The sequence below is a fragment of the Mauremys mutica genome, chromosome 6 (assembly GCF_020497125.1).
Source record: "Mauremys mutica isolate MM-2020 ecotype Southern chromosome 6, ASM2049712v1, whole genome shotgun sequence".
Classification (NCBI taxonomy): Eukaryota; Metazoa; Chordata; order Testudines; family Geoemydidae; genus Mauremys; species Mauremys mutica.
Window position 1 is genome coordinate 88,041,056 of NC_059077.1, and position 22,592 is coordinate 88,063,647.

The 22,592-nt window shown below is 43.2% G+C and overlaps 1 protein-coding gene across 2 annotated transcripts in view; it reads right to left on the reverse strand.

The window, feature by feature from the left end:
- Window positions 1-8,337: 8,337 nt before the first annotated feature.
- The window catches only part of RCL1 (RNA terminal phosphate cyclase like 1), a 103,097-nt gene continuing 88,842 nt past the window's right edge, over window positions 8,338-22,592 (reverse strand). For both annotated transcript variants that reach the window (XM_045021906.1, XM_045021903.1), the window contains 2 exons: window positions 15,400-15,503; window positions 8,338-9,963 (listed from right to left, as the gene is read on the reverse strand). In XM_045021906.1, the coding sequence (XP_044877841.1) occupies window positions 9,813-9,963; window positions 15,400-15,503 (255 nt within the window). In that variant the 3' untranslated portion in view covers window positions 8,338-9,812. The remainder of the gene's footprint in view (window positions 9,964-15,399; window positions 15,504-22,592) is intronic.

The window sequence follows — 22,592 nt, forward strand, 5'->3', positions numbered from 1 at the left end:
GATCTGTACCCGCCCTCCCCCGCTAAAAAGTCACATCCCCACCGCCCACACAGAACCTGGAAACCACCTCCCATACCGACCATGGTGCCTGCTGACTGCACTGTGTGTGTTACCCGCTGCTGATCCGGCCCCCGTGTCTGTACCCTGCGAAAGGTGCCTGTCCTATGCAATTAGCAACGCACTTCCCCACGCACCCCATTCAAACACACTTTCAGTGAAGAAACATGACGGAAACAGTACTTAACAGCAAAGTATTTTTATTACTTAAGTACACAGTTATGGGATGGGACTGGGATTGGGACTTGTTTGAGTCTGGAAGGGAAGGACTTATGCAAACGTAGGGTATGAGAGCTTTTGGTTACTTGAGCACTCTGCTGGGGTGCAGTGACAGTATTCACGGCCGAGGGCGGGCATCCTCCTGGTTATTTAGGGTGAGGGGGGTATGTGACTTTGTGGCGGGGGAGGGCGGTTGCAGAGATACTGCCGGGGGCTCTGTCCTGCAGCGGTCCTGCAGAACATACACAAGTCGCCGGAGCGTGTCCGTTTGCTCCCTCAGTAGTACAAGCATTGCTTGAGTCGCCTGCTTGTGTTCCTCACGCCACCTCTCCTCCCATTCGCTGTGTGAGCGCTGGTACAGAGAGACTTTCTCCCTCCACTGCCTCTGCTGGTCCGCCTCGGCTAGGTAGCAGCCCACACATTCATCGAAAATCGTGTCCCTTGTCTTTTTCTTTCGCCGCCTAATCTTCGCCAGCCTCTGCGAGGTGGATGCTGTGGAAGGTCTGGAGACAGTGGAAGCTGTGAGATGGGAAACAGTTAGTTAATTGTTCGCAAAAAAGTATCATTGCAAGGAATTAACTGAGTCTAGGCTGTCTCTGTGAATTTTTTGTTGAGACCCCTGTGCCTGCTGTTGCACAAATCATTTGCGCGGTGGATTCTGGGTAAATGTCGCCAGTCATTCCTTCCTCCGGGAAAGCAACGGCAGACAATCATTTCGAGCACGTTTTCCATGAAATGCCCTGGCACACGCCATAGCGTGGCAACAATGGACCCTATTTTGCCTTTTGTGTATGTCACCGTATGTGTACTGGATGCCGCTGACAGAGGCGGACCAGCAGCGCTACACAGCAGCATGCTTATGCTTTTGCATGACAGCAGCGATGGTTACCAGGCATACTGCACCGTCTACCATACCATGAACTGGTAAGAAGACGGTAATAAGATGGCCATGGTTACCTGTCCTTTTGCACTGCGCCATTTGGTGCTGTCATAAATGCCCCTGGTCGATCAGCCAGGGGCGCAAAAGCAAAATTTGGGAATGACTCCCCGAGTCAATCCCTCCTTTTTGGGTATCTAAAAATAGAATCAGTCCTGCCTAGATTATGGGCAAGTGTACTAGAGAACCACTGTATCATACAACCAGAGACCACAGCTGCTCTCTGTCCAATCCTGCATAAATTTTGAGCTGAACGCTATTCACAGGGTGTGCTCCTGAAACAACCCCAGCTGTTCATTCCGTTCTTCCCCCAGCCTTCCTGGGTTCCAATACCATTGTCCCCCCACTTGTGTGATGAAGTAATATAGAATGCATGAATAAGACACAGGTAGTCGTTTGTGAGAAATGAGTGGAAGGAAGCCTCCAGCTGCAATGATAGTCCAGAGATGACATTAAGGGGTGTGGAGGAGGGAGCCACTCATCCCTCTGCTAGTCCAGGGGCAATTGAATCTTTTCTTTACAATGAAGGGTGGGGGCTGATGGAGCTCAGCCCCCTGTTGCAATGATGAGGACAGTTACCAGCCATACTGCACCATCTACCATGAAAAATTAGGGCCAGGCGCCCTTGATCAACCTCACAGATGCTAGTACGCATGGTTACCAGTCCTTTTGCACTGCCCCATGTGCCAATAGGCTGATGATGAGGATGGATTTCCATCTTATTGTACCATCAGCCATCCATCGCGTGGGGGGAGCAAGGATGTTGGTGTTGAGTGCTGCACCATCGCGTCTATCTGCAGCATTCAGTACAGATACGGTGACATGTAAAAGAGTCAACAGAGGATTGTTTTCCCTTTAACTTCTGGGGGTCGGGGGGGTGCGTAAATTGCTGAGCTATGCCCCGACCCACCGCGGACACTGTGTTTGACCCTAGAAGCATTTGGAGATCAGCCAAGAATGCAAATGCTTTTCGGAGACAGCAGGAACTGTGGGATACCTTGCGTCCTCGTTCCCCCCTCCCTCCATGAGCGTCCATTTGATTCTTTGGCTTTCCGTTACGCTCGTCACGCAGCTGCGTGCTGAGTCTGTGCTATGCCGTCTGTCCGTTTATTTATTAAAAATACTTTGGACCAGGCGTAACGTAACATTTCTTCCCCTACTTAGATGCAGGAGTCTCCGAGCGAGATCACCGTGAGAACGGGCACTGAAGGAGATAGAGAGCGCATGCTGCGTGAAATCTAGCACGAACCACGGACCTATGCAGCCGTGCTCTGGGAGGCAGTGCTCCCTGAATACCGCATGAAAGCCTCGCGGGGAAAAGTGTGCTATCACGGAGCACCCAATAAGGCAGCTCTCCCCAGGAACCTCCTGCTGATGCTTATCGATTAACGGCAGGAGAGCTTCGTGGAGTTCTCCCAGGAGGATTTCTGTTCTATCACCATATATACAGAGACCTCCTTTTCACACACTTCAGATTCCTGTTATATTAAGAATAAAAGTTAACATGGTTAAAGCACTTACCGACTGATCCTACCCCTGATTCAGGATCCGGGTTCCTGGCCGGGGAGGGTTGGTAGGGGATCTCCGTGACGGTGATGAAGAGATCCTGGCTGTCGGGGAAACCAGCGTTGTAAGCGCTATCGCCTGCCTCGTCCTCCACAAACCCTTCCTCATCTTCCCCGTCCGTGAACATCGTCGAGGAACTGTCCGTCGACACTGTCCCATCATCAGAGTCCATGGTCACTGGTGGGGCAGTGGTGGCAGGCTCCGTAGCGTCCGTTGGCCGCTTTGATTTTTTGGTAGGCTTGTCTGGGGTCCTTGATTTTCACGCGGCACTGCGTTGCATGACGGGTGTATCCTCTGTCTGTATCATGGCTTTGGAGACCTTCTCGTAGGTCTTTGCATTCCGTTTGTTGGAGCGCAGCTCCGAAAGCACAGACTCCTCGCCCCACACACCGATCAGATCGAAGAGTTCCCGGTCAGTCTATGCCGGGTCCCTCTTTCTATTCAGAGATTACATGAACTCCTCTGCTGGAGAGCTCTGCATTGCTGCCGGTGCTGCGGAGCTCGCCCCGATGTGCAACCAGAACGTCAGATTCAAACCGCCCAGACAGGAAAATGAATTCACATTTTCGCGGGTCATTTCCTGTGTGGCTGGGCAGAGAATCCAAGCTCGGGCTGCTGTCCAGAGCGTCAACAGAGTGGTGCAGTGTGGGATAGCTCCCGGAGCTACTAAGTTCGATTAGCATCCACACCAAGCCTAATTCGAGCTAGCCGTGTCGAATTTAGCGTTACTCCACCTGCCGGGGTGGAGTACCAAATTCGAACTAAAGAGCCCTCTAGTTCGAATTAAATGGCTTCCTGGTGTGGACGGTTGAGCGGTTAGTTCGAATTAACGCTGATAAATTCGAATTAAAGTCCTAGTGTAGACCAGGCCTTAGGTATCATGATGAGCCCCAACCATGGAGAGCAAGTTTTTGAACTTGATTTGATATTCTATTGGAAGCCAGTGTAGAGGACAGGTTTGATGTGCTCACAGTAGCCTGTGTTGCTGAGGAGACATGCTGCAGCGCAGTGTACTAGTTTCCTAAGAACTGAAGGCTTTATGCCTAGATATATCACACTGGTATAATCCAGCTAAGAGGGGACCAAGTTGTGAATAGGGGAAGCTAGATCATCATCTGCCAACATAGCTAAGCAGAGATGGTAGAAGTTACTTGCAGTTGCTATGTGAGACCTTAGCATCCAGGCACCAGTGAGGAACCTAGATTTGGACTAAATTGACCAATTCTGGGTGTGTGCCTCCAACCAGCGGAGACTGCATTGTAGCTGCAAATTCTTTCCTCTGCCCACCAGCATCACCTCTGCCTTGCTCAGGTTCTGCTTCAGCCAGGTGTTCATCCATGGTCTGATCTCATCCAAGCACTGGGCCATCTAGGAGCGATAGTAGTAATAAATAATACTCTTATATAGCGGTTTTCTTCAGTAAATCTCAAAAGCACTTTACAAAGGAGGCAGTATGATTATCCATATTTTCCAGATAAGGAACCTGAAGCACAGAGAGGGGAAATGACTTGTGCAAAGTCACCCAGCACTCCTGTGGCAGAATCAAGAATAAAATCCAGGAGTCCTGAATCCCAGCCCAGTGCTCAGCCCACGAGGCCACACTGCCTAATGGTAGTAGTGTGGTTGTATGTTGTGAAGGATTGGTAGAGCTGTGTGTTACCTGCATATTGCTGGCACTTGAGTCTGGGTTGTCTGCCCAGGTCACCTAGTGGCTGTATGTGGACATTTAAAAAGAACCAGAGAGAACTGATCCTTGTGAGACTCCACAAGTGAGGGGCCTACTGGTGGAAGTGCACTTTCTCATCACTACTTATAGGATTCATCTGCCCAAGAAAGACTCAGACCATTTTAGCACATTAGTCTTCTACAACAGGCTAGCTGCTCCCTGTAAGTCTGTCTCTAACTGAGCTGCTCATTGGCCTTTTATCCATGGACCAGGTGAACTACAGAACTACAACTATCACCTGATTCTTGGCCTCAAACCCCTCACCTGAGTCCCAGGTGGGGCTACCCTCAACTCCCTTATAGGGCCATCCCACCATGTGACATAGGTGAACATATGAAGACCAGGAGAGATAAAGATGATGCAGATATTAAAAAAAATAATCTGGGTATAATTTATCAATACTGGATGCTAACCATGTCAAAGAGGATACATACAGCAGCAAGGAATGGAATGTACAGAGAATATCTGCGCCCCCCTCCCGCCCCCCCCAAAGTTCTGATTCCCAGCCAGGACTTTGGAATAAAGTAAGAGCTGCTCCAGACAAGCCATACAGACTTGACACCAAATCCAATGCGTACTGGGACAGGATTTGGGGAGTTTAGGGTCTGATCCTGTCCCCGCTGAAGTCAATGTGGAAGCTCCATTGATTTCAGTGGTGCAGGACCAGACCTTTAGTCCATAATCTGTGCCTACCCACACAAGGCAGACAATCAGTTAAATACTTCATGGTGGAATCTCAGTGCTTTGATTCAATGAACTGAAAAACTGGGGCACAAGAGCATTGGGCACACTATACTTACAAAAGAGATATAAACAATGTATGATCGTGTTCTCTGATACTTTCAGGGAGGCTGATCAGGTTAGAAGCAACAAACTCACTAACATTAAAGAAAGAAGACAGGGAGCCTTGTAACGGTTTGCATAAGTAGGAAAGATTAATCATGACGACAAAAACAGAATTTACCAGAAGCCAGAGTTACGACATTTGAATAAGTATAGTCCTTCTATGCATTTTTCAACATCAATTTTGAAAGCTTTTTATTCACAATGAAACCAAGCACCTCCCACTCTTTACCTGTATTAAGCAAAATGAGCAATGTACTCATTGTCACAACCCCCCACCTCCCTCCGCAGTAATTCCAAGTAATTTCAGGGCCATCTCTACTAGAAAGTTTCTCAGTATATTCAAAAGTGACAGTCTAGGGGGCATATATCTCATTGTGGATGCCATTTTCATCAGGGGGAGGAGTGGCAAACCCACAGCACCTTGAGATGAGAATATCTCATGTCTTCCCCAGAGGCAAACAGGATAATATGTAACCATTATATAGCTGTTCAAGATGTTATACAAATAATCAAAAGCCATGAGATGGGCAGATATTTAGGTTTTACAGATGGAAATTGTGTTTTTGCCCAAAGCTACACAGCAAGCCTGTAGCAGAGCTGGGACTAGTCTTTTGGAGTTCTGGATTCTAGTGTTCATTGAATTAGACTTGCCATCTCTTAATTAACCAAAATGTCTGTACTGCCTGGCGGTAGTGTAAAATACACAACACGGACAAACATGGGGGGAACCCCAGTTACTTTGACAGGGATTTTATTTGATTGTATCCACTTCTGATATTAAAAAACTATTGCTAGCTAACTTGATTTTTTGAGAGAGATTTGTGGCACAAGATTAATTGTGACTAAAGTTCGCATTGATACTTCCCATCAGTAGTTTTAACATTAGAAACAATGCTCAGAGAGCGCTAGAGTTAGCAGCAACAGTTTTCTGTGGCACTAAGTGGCTGCCACATAAAATAATCTTGTGTGTTATGTGCCTACGCTTTGACATCAGCCCAGCATGATAGAGATGCAAAACCTCAGAGAAGTCTATGCCACCTGTGTACGTCAGATGAGCCAGCCATTTCAAGGACGCCTGTGCCTTGACATCAGAGCAGAAGATAAAGGTTGTTAGGTCTGTGCCTCAACATCAGCCCAACATGACTGATCATGGAACTTCAAAGGAACCTGCTCCTTGATGTTATCTCTGCAAGTTAACCCTGTACTTATATTTTGCCAGTAACCTTCCAGGAGCCGGTGCTTCGGCTTCTGCCCAGCAAACTAGAACTGGGCAGAGGCTTCAGTACGTGGGAGTGTAACTGTCCAGCCTCTGCTGAAGACAGAAGAGTTCCCCTCCTCTCCCTTTCCTGAGTAAGCTCAATCATCTTCCTCCTGTATTTTCAGTGGCTGATGAATGACAACTCATCAGGCAGGGGAATATGAAGCAGAAGCAGGAGTAAGGAGTCTGGCTGAGGCCTTTAAAAGGCTCCACCTATTGACGGGAAGGCTTGGAGCAGCAGTTGTCCAAAGCAGTCCATCACTCTCCATTTTTTTATGGACAGATCTGTCCCCTTGTTGCTTTCCCCTCCCCTCCAGGGGGAAAAGAGGGGCTCCACCTCCAATTCTCTCCCCGCTTCAGGGACTTCACCGACTTCCTCTCCCCCAGCCAGAATCCTGGGGAAACAGAATCACTTGTCAGTCCTGTTCCTCCCCTGGAACTCCACAGAGGACTGTGGGATGGGAGCTGAAAGGATATTCCACAATCACATACACAACAGAGTGCTTGGGAACATGTACTCCTTTCACATACATTAATGCCTTCATTCCATTCTACTCCCTGTACCATGGCCTATCACACACTAGGACATAGGTGATTCTTCACCACATGGGGTTAACACCCATGACTACATATAGCCAGTGCTGGTGAGCTCCCCTCATACTCTGATCTGCTTCAACCACTGGGTTGCAAGTCGACTGCTGCAGAAAAGAGGCTCTGTGTATATGTAGCTAGGGCATTTGCTCTATATTATGACGGAAGACTATCAAGACACCAAGGATCATGTGACAATTTTTGGGAAAAAATGTTAATGTGCAGAATTAAGCTGCAGCTCTTAAGAGCGTCACAACCTCACCCTTTACAAACACGACTCTACACATGGAAAGGGTTTGCAGAGCTGCACATCAGAAACTCGCAGTCGAAATTTAACCAATACTGAGCCCTATCTCTGGGACTCCATTTAAGAGCTCTTAGGGTAATTTCAGGCACCCAATTCTGGCTTTACAGCATAGTGGGTTTCCTTTCTTACCTGAAGGAACACAGTCTTCTAAATAGCATTATTTGAAAGATTTGATTGTGATTAAAGATTCAGGTGCTAAGAGCCAATCCGAGATCTTATTCCCCCATCAATTACTGGAAACAGTATTCACCAACCAGGTTAGACTGCAAATGTGGGCTAAAAGCATGTAAGAGAAAGTCCATCTGTTGCAACATAGGAGCGGTGCTGTATTTTGTACGCTGACCGTGGTTTGCACAGACTACATAGCACCCTAGTGCCCCATCACGGTTCTGAAGAGCAAGGACACAATTCCACATAATGAATTACACGGCCCAGCCGTAAAATGGTGAGTTACATGATTTACATCATGTGACACATGCTGCAGCATTTTATGACACGTGTCCTGGATATCAATGAAGGCATGACATGCTTTTTAGTTATAGTAATATCAACTAGGCTGTGCCATGTCATAAACTACATCTCAGCTCCCTTCACTGATGTGTATGACAGGGTACAAAATATTCCAGCGTTATCACTTTTCACAGTAATTTCTACACATTGTATTAAAAAAAAAAAACAAAAGAAAAAGTCACCCCTATTTTGCTCTTCCCAGAAGTTTTAGAAAGTGACAATTATCACATTCGTATCAGTTTAGAGGAGCTGTTTATCTTTTGAAAATTCAGAGTGCTAGTCTGGGGAAAAACAAAATTAAAAAAGGGGAAAAGCCTCAGTTAGAAAAATCTACACAATTTTATTTTTCTAAATAAATGTGTAGGCAGATTGCTACAAAAACACAGAATTTCAAGTACAGTACATACTGAGTATTGTTGCCGCCAATAATTTACAACACATATACACAGTCTTCCGTCAAATTCCTATATGGATCCAACATGTACCTGTCATGTTACAGATGCATTTCTTACAATGGTAATGGATAAGGATGCATTCTCATGATTTTCTAATGGCGTAATACTATATTAATCAAAGCATATTGCATCAATATAGTTTATAAAGGATTATGACCACTGTAACAGCCAGTGGCACAGTTTGAAATGGTTTTATTTTAAATTAGTCATCCTCATTGTTTGTCATACTGAGGAAAACTACTTCAATCTGTGGCTATGTGCTTAATACTTTTTCCTTGTATAAGAGCAGTCCAATATTAAACTCTACCACTCACCTCTGCTGTGTGAAAAAAAGATCTTTCCCGGTGGGATATTTCATCCTTTGGAAATTTGAAAGATACCCAACAGACATTAAGAAAGGAACCCCAACCAAACTCCTCACCCACAAAGATTGCATCCACACAAGACAATATCCAGATGTGATACATTTAATCCACCAAAACCCTGTGGCTACCTTTCCCAAATGATCAGAACAGTCCAGTTTTGGAGTGTTTGGAATACTGTATAAACAAACAAACCCGAGCAATTTTTCTAATAGTAAAATAAAGGATCTGAAACAAAACAATTTACAAAGCAGATACCTAGTCAAAAGATCTCCCCCTGCCTCCGGGAGCAAGAAAGTTGAATTACATCAGTATAGGTAAACATCTTTTACATATTCTAATTTTCAGAAAAGTTAAATGGCAGATATTTCTTCTATATCCCCACACCCGGCAGTTCACTAAGCTTGAACAAAGCCCATAACATCAGTAAGAGACTTTCCACTGTCTTTATGGTCCTTATCTAATGTACACTCAAGATTCAGACCCTGATTCTGCAAACACTTATGTACACACTTGACCTTATAAATGCAAATAGTTCCATGAAGGGCCATGCAACTACTCATATGCATAACTTTATGTGCATAAGTGTTCTCAGGATTGAGGCCTTTGACAAATTCTGTATACATACAACTTAAAAACAACAACTATTGTTCTAGTTTGAGTTCAGTTTATTTCAATGTTGGTATTTCTTAGATGGGGCTCTGTAATTACCGCCCCCCGACACACACATATTTTGAGAAATTATTTGCTCTGCAATTCTCTTTTTGGTCACCTTTGTTAAGGTCTCCTTCCTTAACTCCTCCATAAAAATGTAAAACTGTCAATACTTTTAAAGACAGTTGCATACAGCAACCACCACGTTAGTCTGGGGGGAAAAGAAGGAGAAGAGGCTCAACCATGTTGTATGTAAGATGCTAAACCACATCTCTGCTGTACTCGTTTTGACGTCACATTTTCGGAAAAGCTGCTGATATTTTATCATTTGATTGTCTTGCTAAGGTTGGAAAATCCAATGCCAACACACGTCATTAAGACTTTCTCTCCACCCTGGAGCTCTTCATGAGATGGCTTGGTTTCAATTTTGAACATAATCTGGAAGAAGCTTCTCAAATGTCGCAGAAACTCAATTCTGAAAGGGAGAGAAGACAAGAGAGTTTTGTTTTTTTTTTTTAAAGAAAAAGAAAAGTGTTAAACTATCTTCAACAAATCAGTTACTCATTTAGTTAACACAGAGGTCTTGCCCTGTAAGTAGAGCACAGACTAACGTTCAATGAGATGTGCAATGTAATTGAAGCTGTGTTTGTCCCAGGATTTTAGGGAGACAAGGTGGGTGAGGTAATATCTTTTACTGGACCAACTTCTGTTGGTGAGAGAGACACGCTTTCGAGCTCTGTGTGGCTTGAAAGCTTCTCTCGCCCACATTCTGGCTACTTGGTACAGAGGTAGGAAAATGGGTGCATGGGTTTGAAAAAAATCTTATTTGTATTATAGCAACGCCAAGATGAAGGCGCCAACTGAGCCTGGCGCTGCAAAAAAAAGACAAAAAGACAGTCTTTGTCCTGAAGAGTTAATAATCTAAATAGACCACACAAAGAGTGGGAGGGGAAACTGAGACACAGAGGGAGCATAACCTGACCACACAGCAGGTCAGTGGCTGAATCAGAATAGAATCCAGTTCCCATGTCTCCCAATCCAGTTCCCTATCCATTCTGCCCCCCAAAAATGTTTAGTACTGAACTTTACTGGAATTTCTGAAAAATACTTTTGAGGGTAGCTAAGGAAATTCAAAATGTTTGGGGGGGGGGCGGAATACAGTAAGCAGATTCAAAAGCACATATCTGATCAGTTTTACAAGCTCCCCGCTGCTAAAATATCTTTGGAATCTAACAGTATCGCTTTAAAAAAAAAAGAATTCAGATTCTGGACTTCTTTTGGAAAAGTGTTTACACCTGAAAATGTATTTTTTCAAGATTACAGGTCTGAAAAGACTTCTCTATGGAAGAGAGACAAAACAAATTAAACAAAGCAGCTCTGAAGAGGAGACAAACTGGAGTGGATATGACAGAAAAAATAATGAATGGTATAAAGAAGGTAAATGAGATGCGCCTTGGGGATAGTCAATGAAACTGAAAGGCAACAAAATGGAAAATTGATAATTGCTCACTGTGCGATGCTTGCCCTCTCCTCTGAAGCTGGTACCAACCACAGTTAGAGAGACATCTAAGTGGATGAACTGCTGGTTTAATCCACTGGGACAATTGCTAGGTTCCCAAGATTCTCTTCTCAGATAAGCTTAGCCTTTGGAAAGAGGGACATGCACACCATTCCTGAGCCTTCTTTTGGCAGGTAGCCTGTCCTAAGAGCTTTAATACTATATTGATCACACTTTTGAGATCAAATTCTTTTTCAGTTCTGCGCCCCCCGATGCTATTTTAAGAAATAGTTCCTGACATAGAGGACGCAGGAGGCAAGAGAGAGACAAAAATCACTGCTGAAGCACTACAAGACCTAAGGAAGTCCCAAGGCACTCCCCCAATAGTGGGATGGTCCAGAAATGGGGGCAGCACCAGGAGCACACTGTGGGAGAATGGAAGAGACAGAGCAGAGCAGGCCATTCTTCCATACAGAAACCTCTTAGAGCAGTGAAAGCAAACAGAATTTGGCAGGAAATGGCAGAGAACTGTGGTCTTCCTTTGGGACAGTGTTTAATAATCCTCCTCTGTCTTGTCACGTAAGTACGAGGGGTGGAAATCAGGGAAAAGAGGGAGGTGGAGAGGCTGCCAGTGTCCACACAAACTTGCAGTTCTTAATGTATGGAAGCCACCTCCAGGTGCAGCCTTGTCAGTCTGCAGGGGGAAACAGAGTGCAGCATGGTGTGCAGCATTCCACTTCTCCCCAAACTTCAAACAAAAACCACTGCCTTGAACAAAACAAAAAGTGTTTACAGAAGTAGCTTCTTTTTCCAGAAGGCCGCAAAGTGAAATGAAGAGAGATACATCAATTGCACATGCACTTAAAAGTTTTTTTATGGGCAAAGCAGCTTGTTCTGTAGTTCACTAAATTATCGCTGCCACAAGTCATTTCTCTGACATTGATTTACACTTCAAGCAGTAAAGTTAGGCTGACTTTACACTTAAAAGTTAGCTCGACCTTGTAGGTTGCTCCAAGCTGTGAAAAATTCCATGCCCTAAGCACTGTAGCAAAGTTGACCTAACCCTTGGTGTAGACACAGCTACATCTATGGAAGAATTCTTCCGTCAACCTAGCTACCACCTCTTGGGGAGATGGATTAACTACATTGACAGAAAAACCCCTTCCATCAACTGTAGCAGCTGTAGTGTAGACATATCCTTAGACTCCAAGTGACACACTGTCCCAAAGCTAGCTAAAGTGGCCTAACCAATTAGAAATGTTGGTATATTGCACAAACACAGCCCTAGCTAACGGTTGCCTTCATAAGAAGGCAGATCTATTACAGAATTTGCTGTCAGATCTTTTCACTCCAGGTTTACTTACTCCCCAACCACACAACTATGATGACAAGAGTCTGTTCAACATTTAAATGTCTATATATACACATTTCCCAGACATCAGCCAGCCAATTACAGTTTATGATCCCTTGTGCATATTATAGAGCCACTAGACAAACACACCCTCCTATTTTTTTGAGGCTGTTCTGGTTAAAACATGATGCCAAATCCCAAACAATGAGATGATCTCAGGAAGTGTTTGACAATAAAGCTGGGTGACATTTTATAGCCAAAGCTTTTTCCCCCCACGACTGAAACATTTTGTGAATTTGTGTTGATTTTGTCAAATTGTTTCAGCTGACATTTTGATTAAAAAACTAGACTATAAAATTAACAAGGCATGCATTAAATGGATTAAAAACTGGCTAACTGATAGGTCTTACAATGTAACTGTAAACAGGGAATTGTCCTTGATAGACTCTGTTTCCAGTGGGGATAAGTTTTGGACCCAGGCTATTTAATGTTTTTATCAATGACCAGATGAAAACAAAATCTGCACTGAAAGTCTGAAGATGATAAATATTGGGGGAGTGGTAAATAATGAAGAGGACAGGTTACTGATTCAGAGAGATCTGGATTGCTTGGTAAACTGGGCACAAGCAAACAATATGCGTTTTAATATGGCTATGTGTAGAAGTATACATCTGGGAACAAAGGATGTAGGCCATATTTACAGGATAAGGAACTCTATCCTGGGGAGGAATGACTCTGAAAAAGATTGGGGGTCATGGTGGATAATCAGCTGAACATGAGCTTTCAGTGTGATGCTATGGCCAAAAGAGCTAATGAGATCCTGGGATGCACAAATGGGGGAATCTCAAGTAGGAATAGAGAGGTTATTCTACCTCTGTACCGAGCTCTGGTGGGACTGCTGATTTAATTCTGGGTCTAGTTCTGATGCCCACAATTCAAGAAGGATGCTGATAAATTGGAGAGGGTTCAAAGAAGAGCCACAAGAGTGATTTAAGGATTAGAAAACATGCCTTATAGTGACAGACTCAAGGAGCTCAATCTATTTAGCTTAACAAAGAGAAAGTTAAGGGGTGACTTGATTACAGTCTATAGGTACATTGGGAACATCTATTTAATAATGGGCTTTTTGTTGAAACAGAGAAAAGTATAACATAGGGGTTGGCAACCTCTGGCATGCAGTTCGCCAGGGTAAGCACCCTGGCGGGCCGGGCCAGTTTGTTTACCTGCTATGTCTGCAGGTTCGGCCGATCACGGCTCCCACTGGCCGCGGTTCACCGCTCCAGACCAATGGGGGCTGCAGGAAGCTGTGGCCAGCACATCCCTTGGCCTGCGCCACTTCCCGCAGCCCCAGTTGGCCGGAGCGGCGAACCGCGGCCAGTGGGAGCCGCGATCGGCCGAACCTGCAGACGTGGCAGGTAAACAAACTGGCCCGGCCTGCCAGGGTGCTTACCCCGGCAAGCCGTGTGCCAGAGGTTGCCAACCCCTGGTATAACACAATCCAATGGTTGGAAGTAGAACCTAAACAAACTCAGACAGGAAACAAAGTGTACATTTTTAGCAGTGAGAGTAGTTAACCATGGGAACAATTTAGCAAGGGTGATGGTGGATTTTCCATCGGTGACAACTTTTAAATAACTGAGCCAGAGATTAGGGGTCTATTACAAGAGTGGGTGGGTGAGGGCCTATGGCGTGGAACTCAATAGTGTTTTGCTTCTCATTGTTATTTTTTAAAATATCTCCTGCATCTATGCTCAGTAGCTGTGGAGACAGATTTCTCAACCCTTAAATGTTAGCAGCACAGAAGTTGCAGACAGAAAAAAACCCAACAACCCTTACATGATCTCACATGAAACATGCTGATCTTGATAGTAACCCTCCTCCACTGCCAAACCTCTCCACCCTGCACTACCGTTACAAGAATGTCAACAACTAAAGCAGCTGAAATCAGTCCACTTAAAAATTAATGTTTTACAAACTTTGTGGTTTGAAACTGTAAAATATCAGATTATTACACTCTTAACTGCATAGTGTAATCACTGACGTTGGATGATATTACTGAACACTAAGTAGATACTCACCTTGTGATGGTCTACTTCACCCCTTCCATAAAGATAATCCTCCATTGCTCCCCTCAAAATCCATACAAACCCCCTTCCACACAACTCTGGTGGATCTGTTGGTTTCTGAGGTATCAGGGTTTGGTAGCAGTTATGCAGTTTGTAGCTCTCATGTGATGGCACCATCATTCTTCAGTTATCACAGTACTGTACCTTTCACGTATACAGCACCGGTACCATGATAACCGAAAAAGGACAGTTCATGTTCTAACTGTTTGATATCATCCCCACACATGCACATCTCTCCCCTTTCCCTTAAAGGGGTACTCTTTGATCAATTCAGTCTCTGGTAACTGCTTTGGTCTAGTCAATTGTTCATCAGCCAGCTATGATAACAGGAAAGCTGCATGCCTTTTGCCTTCTGTATCCCAACCAACAATGGGGAAACACAGCACTTCTCTCTCTTCAGACTGGTAACTGCCTTGAAAAACTGTTAGAAAAAAGGCCAAAGCAAAAATAAAATGCAATCCATAACAGTTCTAAGAATCCAGGGTCCCAAGCGTCTCAACAAGATACACCCTTGAGCTGTTTCTCTTTGACACTCATGCCATGAGCTGGATATGATCTTGGTGTTAGTCAGCCATTCAGAATACATTCCATTATGTGCACAACTACAACAGAGGTCATTAGGCAAAATAAGACAGCTTATGCTAGGCAACAAAAATGTAATTGATGTGTAAACAATCCAAGACCAAGAACCAACAACAAACTGGCCTCTGAAAGTTTAATTGCCTTAGAATCAGAGGGAAAATAGGAAAGTAAGGAAGTCTTCTTCCTTGTATAAAAATAAACACTAGGTAACTTATGATGTGCTGATCATTAAATGATCAGTACAAGTACGTCTGTTCATAGCCACAAATGAAATGTTCTGCACAAAAATACCTGTTATTTTATTAATTGCAAATTAAACAAGATGTGATATTGAAGTTAAAGAGAACAACTTACGTGTACGGAGACAGAGGTCCTAGTAGGACTTTGGAAACATCCTGCTGTCCAAGGGTCATGAGGAGCAGAACTAGGCTCTGGTTTGTTGAATCCACACAGCCTCCCTGTAAACACAAACATTTTAATTATTAATCTTTATACAAACCAGAAAATAGGAAAAAAGATGAAGGAACGTTTACTTAAAACACAGATCTATCACTGCTCTCACATTTCAAGGGTCAAAAGATAAAATCCAGATTTTGTAATAGTAACTAACTTCACAGGGCATATTTGGAAAGGGACTTGAGTTAAAAACCACAGTAAGAAAATTATTTTTCTAACACTATTGATTATGAAAACCCAGGGAATCTCTAAAATTTAACAAACAATATAAATAGAGGAAAAATATATTTATTTTGCATTTCACTTATTTGTGGCAAGTGAAAATAGACTACTCTCTTTCAGGTTCATGTGCACTACTAGATTACTGAAATGCTTGGGTTATAGCTCTTTAGGTAAATGTTTAAAATGGGGGACAACCTGAAAGCTATTCAACTTCAAAAAACTTGGTTAAAAATAGTTTCAGGTATTACATCTTCCCAACCCCCGGCTGCCAATTATTGTAGCTGTGCAGACACATTTTCCTGTTTTCAAAGAACATTTCTGTCTCCTGATGTTGCTACGTGAAAAATCCACACAACTAGAAGTAACACAGGCTATGTGGAACTACACAAAGTGCTATCAAATGCACAAAACAAAAACCCTGTGGGAAAATAATATTTTTCTCCCAAGCTCTGCCTCTCAAATTACACCCTGGCAGCTTTACTTAGGGCAGAGATAGGGAAGTGCGCTGTTTTGAGTGAAGCTCAATGCCTTTATATTGAATTATTGGCTGAGTATTCAGCATATGAATCTACAGCATCGTCCAAGGTTATGTCTGGGGGAACAGCTGAGCAGTACACAACCCCTAGAGTTACTTTGGCTTTTGAAAGTCCGTTGTTCTCTCCATTCCTTGTGCTTGTTGCAACTTGACCTGGCTAGGGATGTAGGCAAGTGTGTGGTATCTCCATTAAATTTAGAGCAGAAGATATTTTCAAACAACTGGACATGGCAGTTGCCCCCTTGGCTTTCTTCTTCAAAGAGCAGACATAGTTTGGAGAAATACTTTTGTTCAAATATGTCGAGGAGGGCATTTGTGACTCTGTTTTCAAACTATGAAGATAGCCTGTTTGGGGGAGAGGAGTTTCGCCCATGCAGGTTTAGCTAAGTTGAAGATCTACCACACTACTTACTTTCTGGTAACTTGTTCAGAAAATAAAGGTCTAGCCCCATTTCTGGCTCAGATGCCTTTTACTGCATTGGCTCAAAAGCAAGAATACTTGCTATGTAGTGAAAATGTTTCTATTACAGGGGGTTTGATCTATTTGCCTGATAAACTGCTAAAACAAATATATGAAAAAGAGACTCCTTATGACCTAAATGAAATAATGCATTTCTAACCCTTGTTAGTTTATTTTTGTATATTGTTGCAGGGATTGTGACTTTAAAGTTGTAACTGATTCTGGGGCAAGGCTGAACTTCTGTTTTTTGTTTTTGTATTTTTTAAAGAACTGGTATTAATTTTATTGAGTTGTGTTGATTTTAAAACTCGTATTTATTTTATATGTATTGTACTGTGTGCTCTGTTCTAAAGCTAAGACGCTATATTAATATAATTGAACTTTATATTTGTCTCTCATATCTTTCAGTTACTATAAACAAAAGCAAAAACGTTTCAGACAGCAGTGTCATTTTGACATTGACACTGCCCCTTTAAATCAACACAAAAATTGATTGGACATTTTGAGATAGCCTGTAAAGACTTGCGTTTACAAAATGTGTTTTATTATTAATAAAAATAATAATTAAATAACCTAAATTTTGTTCCCAAACTAGTTAACAGTATCCCTTTAATCAAGACAGTCTAGATGGCTTGGAAACAATTGCAGCCTTTCAACTTTACTTAGGAAAAAATCTTTCTTTTGATAATTAGAAAGTAGGGAACATGGTTCTGGATACACACCAAACCCGATTACACAGTAAAACCCCATTTATCCTAATGTCACATTTCCTCCTAGCATGAGCAGTTTATCCAGAAATTGCAAACTGACTATTCAATCCTTACTTTTAGATGGCCCTGAAATGTTTCTGACAAACAGGGTTGAACTATAACGAATACATAGCAACAAGCCATTCCTGCAACTGCTTGCAGCTTTCTGCATTTGAGCAAGGGGATACATTTTATCTTGCTTAGTTGGAAGAGAGACTAGCTTTTTTATTACCAAAGAAAGCTACTCAAAACACATGAAAGAAAAATCTGGCATAAAATTAAATTTGGACTCTCTCATAGACAGCTTGATCGAAAATTCACATCAATCAGTGGATGGACTCTACTGACTTCAGTGAGTTTTGGATCAGATCCTTAATAGGCTCTACAAAATGTTTTTTTGAGCCAACCAAACTAACCATTTCAAAAATTGTACATGTAATCACACACTAGAGCTATTACTGTTCAGCCACATGGCAAGCAACATCTGCTCATTTTATTTTTCAAACCACTAAGCTATCCCTCCCACCTGATGAATGGGATGACTTCAGTGTTGAATTGGCTTAGTGAAGATGACAGGGTGGAAGGAAGGATCCTTACAAACCTTTAGGGAAAAGAGTTACTAAAGGTTTATTGTTCGACAACATTGTAAGGACATGGCTGTGGAGGAAGAGGCGAGATGCAGTACCATAGAGGGCTGTGAACATCAGCACAGAGGCCTTGATTTGGATTCTGTACCAAAAGGAATGCAAAGAAAGCAAGAGACTGGGACAACATGTTCATGGACAGCTGTTTGATTTGGAGATTTTGAGGGTGTAACTTCATTCCTATACTAGACTCCTTCCATTAACACTCCTTCCGCCCCCACGTTCTGCTGACATTACTTATTCCTCTGCCCTACACTTGGGGTGCTGAACCCCCCACAGCTAGCTGGGCATTGGACTTTTGGGCACTTGAGAGTGTTTGTGTCAAGAAGACTGCACACTGACCCTTCCAAAATGCAGCTGTGGGGCCCCATTCAAATGGCTTTGTAAGGAGCTCTGAAATTGTCCTGCACTGACCCTGGTAGTTGGTAATTGCAGTCTTACATCAGTATTTACAACTAATTTGAATGTAAAATGGAGAAACAATGAAATGCTATTCCTTTCACTTCAGTTTAGAGCCCAACTCCTCTATCCAGATTATCTTTTGCCTGTGAATGATTTCTCAAAACAGTGAGCATTTCTGATCTTAACTTCACTGACTTCTGTCCAACCATTGCTGACCAATGCACACGGTTTTGTTTATTGTTAACTTTTTAAAGTGAATTTATTCAGCCTGGAGAGTACAAAGGTAACATGAAACAGAAAAAAGGCCAAGTGCCTGAAGTTCAAGTATTGCAATTGCAATGGTACAGAAATAACAAAGTGCAGGCTGGATGACTAAAAGATTAAAGAGTACATGGCATTTGTCTTGCACTATTTATTTTCAAGTAATTCCCAGATGTTCTAGCTACATGTGATTGACTATCGTTATTTAAGCTTTTTTTTTTTTTTTTAAATATTAGTCCAGGGGTCAGCAACCTTTCAGAAGTGCTGTGCCGAGTCTTTATTTATTCACTCTAATTTAAAGGTTTCGCGTGCCAGTAATACATTTTAAAGTTTTTAGAAGGTCTCTTTCTGTAAATCTATAATATATAACTAAACTATTGTTATATGTAAAGTAAATAAGGTTTTTAAAATATTTAAGAAGCTTCACTTAAAATTAAATTAAAATGCAGAGCCCCCTGGACTGGTGGCCAGGACCCAGGCAGTGTGAGTGCCACTGAAAATCAGCTCGTGTGCCGCCTTCGGCACACGTGCCATAGGTTGCCTACCCCTGTATTAGTCTATCAGCAACAACTTGCTTGTAGCAAATAGTAGATCAATTGCTCGTTAGTCACTGATCTGCATGATCTAAGTAGTATAGCTAGGAAAACAGTCAAAAGTTGTGTAGTTTTTCTCTTGTTAACTGTACGCAGGGATAGCCATCTTTACTAAATAGACATCTGATCCACAGACAGGAAAAACTCGGACTTCCCCTCTCAACTGGTTCAACTCATAGCTGTGTACAAGAGCTTCTTAGACAGAACAAGATGGTGTATTATCTCCCCATGAACATTTGCTTTAGAAACAATCTGTGCAGCAAAAGAGGGCTTCAATACAGCATGAGCCTTAGATATCTGTTGGGATATATATTTTGGAGGGCACGTGGGGGTGTATAGTTGAGGCTCTCTTTCCTCAGCACATTCCTCTTCCTCTCCATAGAGGATGCTGTTTGCTCTCGACATGCTTTTTGCTATAACTATACTCAACATGGGAACACATCTTCCGATCATTGATTTTTCTACTTTGGCTGGCTGACGAAATTTTATGCCACGTTCCTACACTTCAATGGTCATGACTACTCTAGCTCCCCTCTTTAACCACTTGAATATGGATCTACATTCAAGAGAGACCTTTTCTGTTGGAAAATTTCAGATTAAATCCAAACTCTCCCCAAAATAATGGGGAAAGCAATAAGATCACTACTAAAGGCCACCAAGATTATTGTTGCCCATTATTTGTATTATGGTACCACCTTAAATTAGGGCCCCACTGTACTACATGCCAGATAGACACAGTGAGAGAGTGTTCCTGTGCCAAAGAGCTTACAAACTATATAGACAAGATGGACAAAGGATGGGAGGGGAAAGAGAAGCACAGGGAGGTGAAATGATCTGTCTGCACCACAAAGGCAGCCAGTGGCAAAGCTGGCCTAGAACCTCACCCTCCCGAGCCCCAATCCAGTGCTTCCACCACTTTAAGAAACCCAAACAAGCAGGGGAAAAGCAGCTGTCAGGAGTACTGTCTATTGATGAAACTTTTCAAGGATTATTCCTATGAAGTACTATGTCCAATAGTGCTAAAATCACAGAAGATACCAATCTACGTCCCTTGGAAGGTTTGCAAGCTAATGTGGACAGGGATTGATTTTTTAAAAACAGCTTCTAAAAACTGCTTGAGTCTAGAGGCTCGGTTGAACCCTAATCAAGCAGGATGCACCCATCTAGGGCAGAGAGGAAAGAAATTTCCCCTCAGAAGAGGGCAGAGTGTTTGCACTGCTGCCTTTCCCGAGTGTGGGCAGCTTTAACATGTAGCTGAGGCGCCATAAGAATCCCAGGTGGGTGAGAAGGCATGCACTCAGTGTGCTGCCCATCAGGTACCCACTCCTTGGACTGAGCTGGCTGAGGGCCCCCAGAGAAGAGCTGTGCCACTGGAGCCCCTCTTATAGAAGGCTTTCTGCCACCATCCTCGGGTTACAAAGGCCCAGGCCAGAATAACCCAGGGATGAATCATGCCCTGGGTGAGTACATGGTCTCAAAAGTTTCCCTAGAACTGTGCCCCATCCACACTGGTGGCATAACTAAGTTAGAAAACAGAATTTTAAAGCTGCGTTAGCTAACAGCCCCACATCTTAGACCAGGCCAGAATTAACCACTTTACCCACAGCTCACATCAGCCCATTAATGTATAAAATGACAAAGGGGTCACCTGATCCACCAACAGTCCTATTCCTCTCTCAAACACTGCTTTGCACCTCACACCAGTGCCAACACACACAGATATCTGATCTGCTGCTCTGAGAACCTCGCTACCTTCCTACTCTGCCTTATGGCATTGCCTCTTTCTTAAAACTTAGCTGATTGCCAGCTATGCCATTAGAACATATGATCTTCAGGCCAGCCGCGTATCCATTTATTTTGCAAGGTAGTTGGTACATTTTTGGGTGCTTAACAAAAAAAACAAAAAAACAAAAAAAAAAAGGGGGTAATGATTAACAGAGCAGTGTTCCTAGAGGCTGGATAACATATAGTTTTAATTTACAAAGAGCTAGGTGTTTTTATTGCTTTTTAAGTAAAAAATAGCCACCTCTGCTGGGAAGCCATGTGGAAATAAGGGTTTGATAGGAAATTGGATTTCTGATTCTTCCTATCATCTGAAGGGCTCTAGGGTGTTTTCATGGAGCAGCAGACTCAGAGTGGGGTTTTTAAGAATTTAAACAAAGGAGTAAGATTTGCAATTCAGCTTTTGTAAATAAAGCGCTGGAAGTGGCTGCTGCTGTAGGTAATTGCTACTGGAGGCATATAGCAGCAGGCTGTGACTCTCCTCCTCCCCGAAAAACACACTTACAAAGGGCCAAGCTTTCAAATACGAATGGCCTTAGCTGCACTGTCAAAAATATGTGCACTCAGATCAGTATGTTGTAGGCCAGCACCCAGTTTGTGCACTCAGTAGAAACATGCCAATACGGTAACAGAGCCTAGTACCCCAATAATTGCATGGCTCATAACATCCCTCACAAGACCGTCACTGTTTGGGGATAGAGACTGCATACTCCCCCTTGCATCTAAGCCATTTGGAATAAAGTAGAGTACAGTAACTCCTCGCTTAATATTGTAGTTATGTTCCTGAAAAAACAACTTTAAGCGAAACGATGTTAAGCAAATTCAATTTCCCTATAAGAATTAATGTAAATGGGGGGGAGGAGGTTAGGTTCCAGGGAAATTTTTTTCACCAGACAAAATACTATATTTTATATTTATATACATACACACACAGTATAAGTTTTAAACAAACAATTTAATACTGTTTACAGCTATGATGATAGTGAACTTTGGTTGAGGTGATGAAGTCAGAGGGTGGAAGAGGGTGGGATATTTCCCAGGGAATGCCTTGCTGCTAAATGATGAACTAGCACTCACCTGAGCCCTCAAAGGTTAAAACATTGTTAATGTAGCCTCTCATACAAGGCAGCATGAACACGAGGCAGGGGAGACAGCATAGCAGACAGAGACAGACACACACCTTGTGTGTGGGGGAGAGAGATGCGCATTGCCCCTTTAAGTAAGCTGACCCAGTGCATTGTCTTTTTAAGTGGATCAGGAAGTTGAGACAGCAGCTGCTGCCCCAGGCTCTCTCTGTCTCTCTCCATCATGTCCCTTCCCTGCTCTATAAGGAGAAGTGGTAAGTGGGGTGCAGGAGCAGGGGGGAGGGGGACACCCTGACATTAGCCCCCACCCTTCCTCCCCTGCACAGCAAGCACAAGTCTCTGGGAGCAGCTCCAAAGC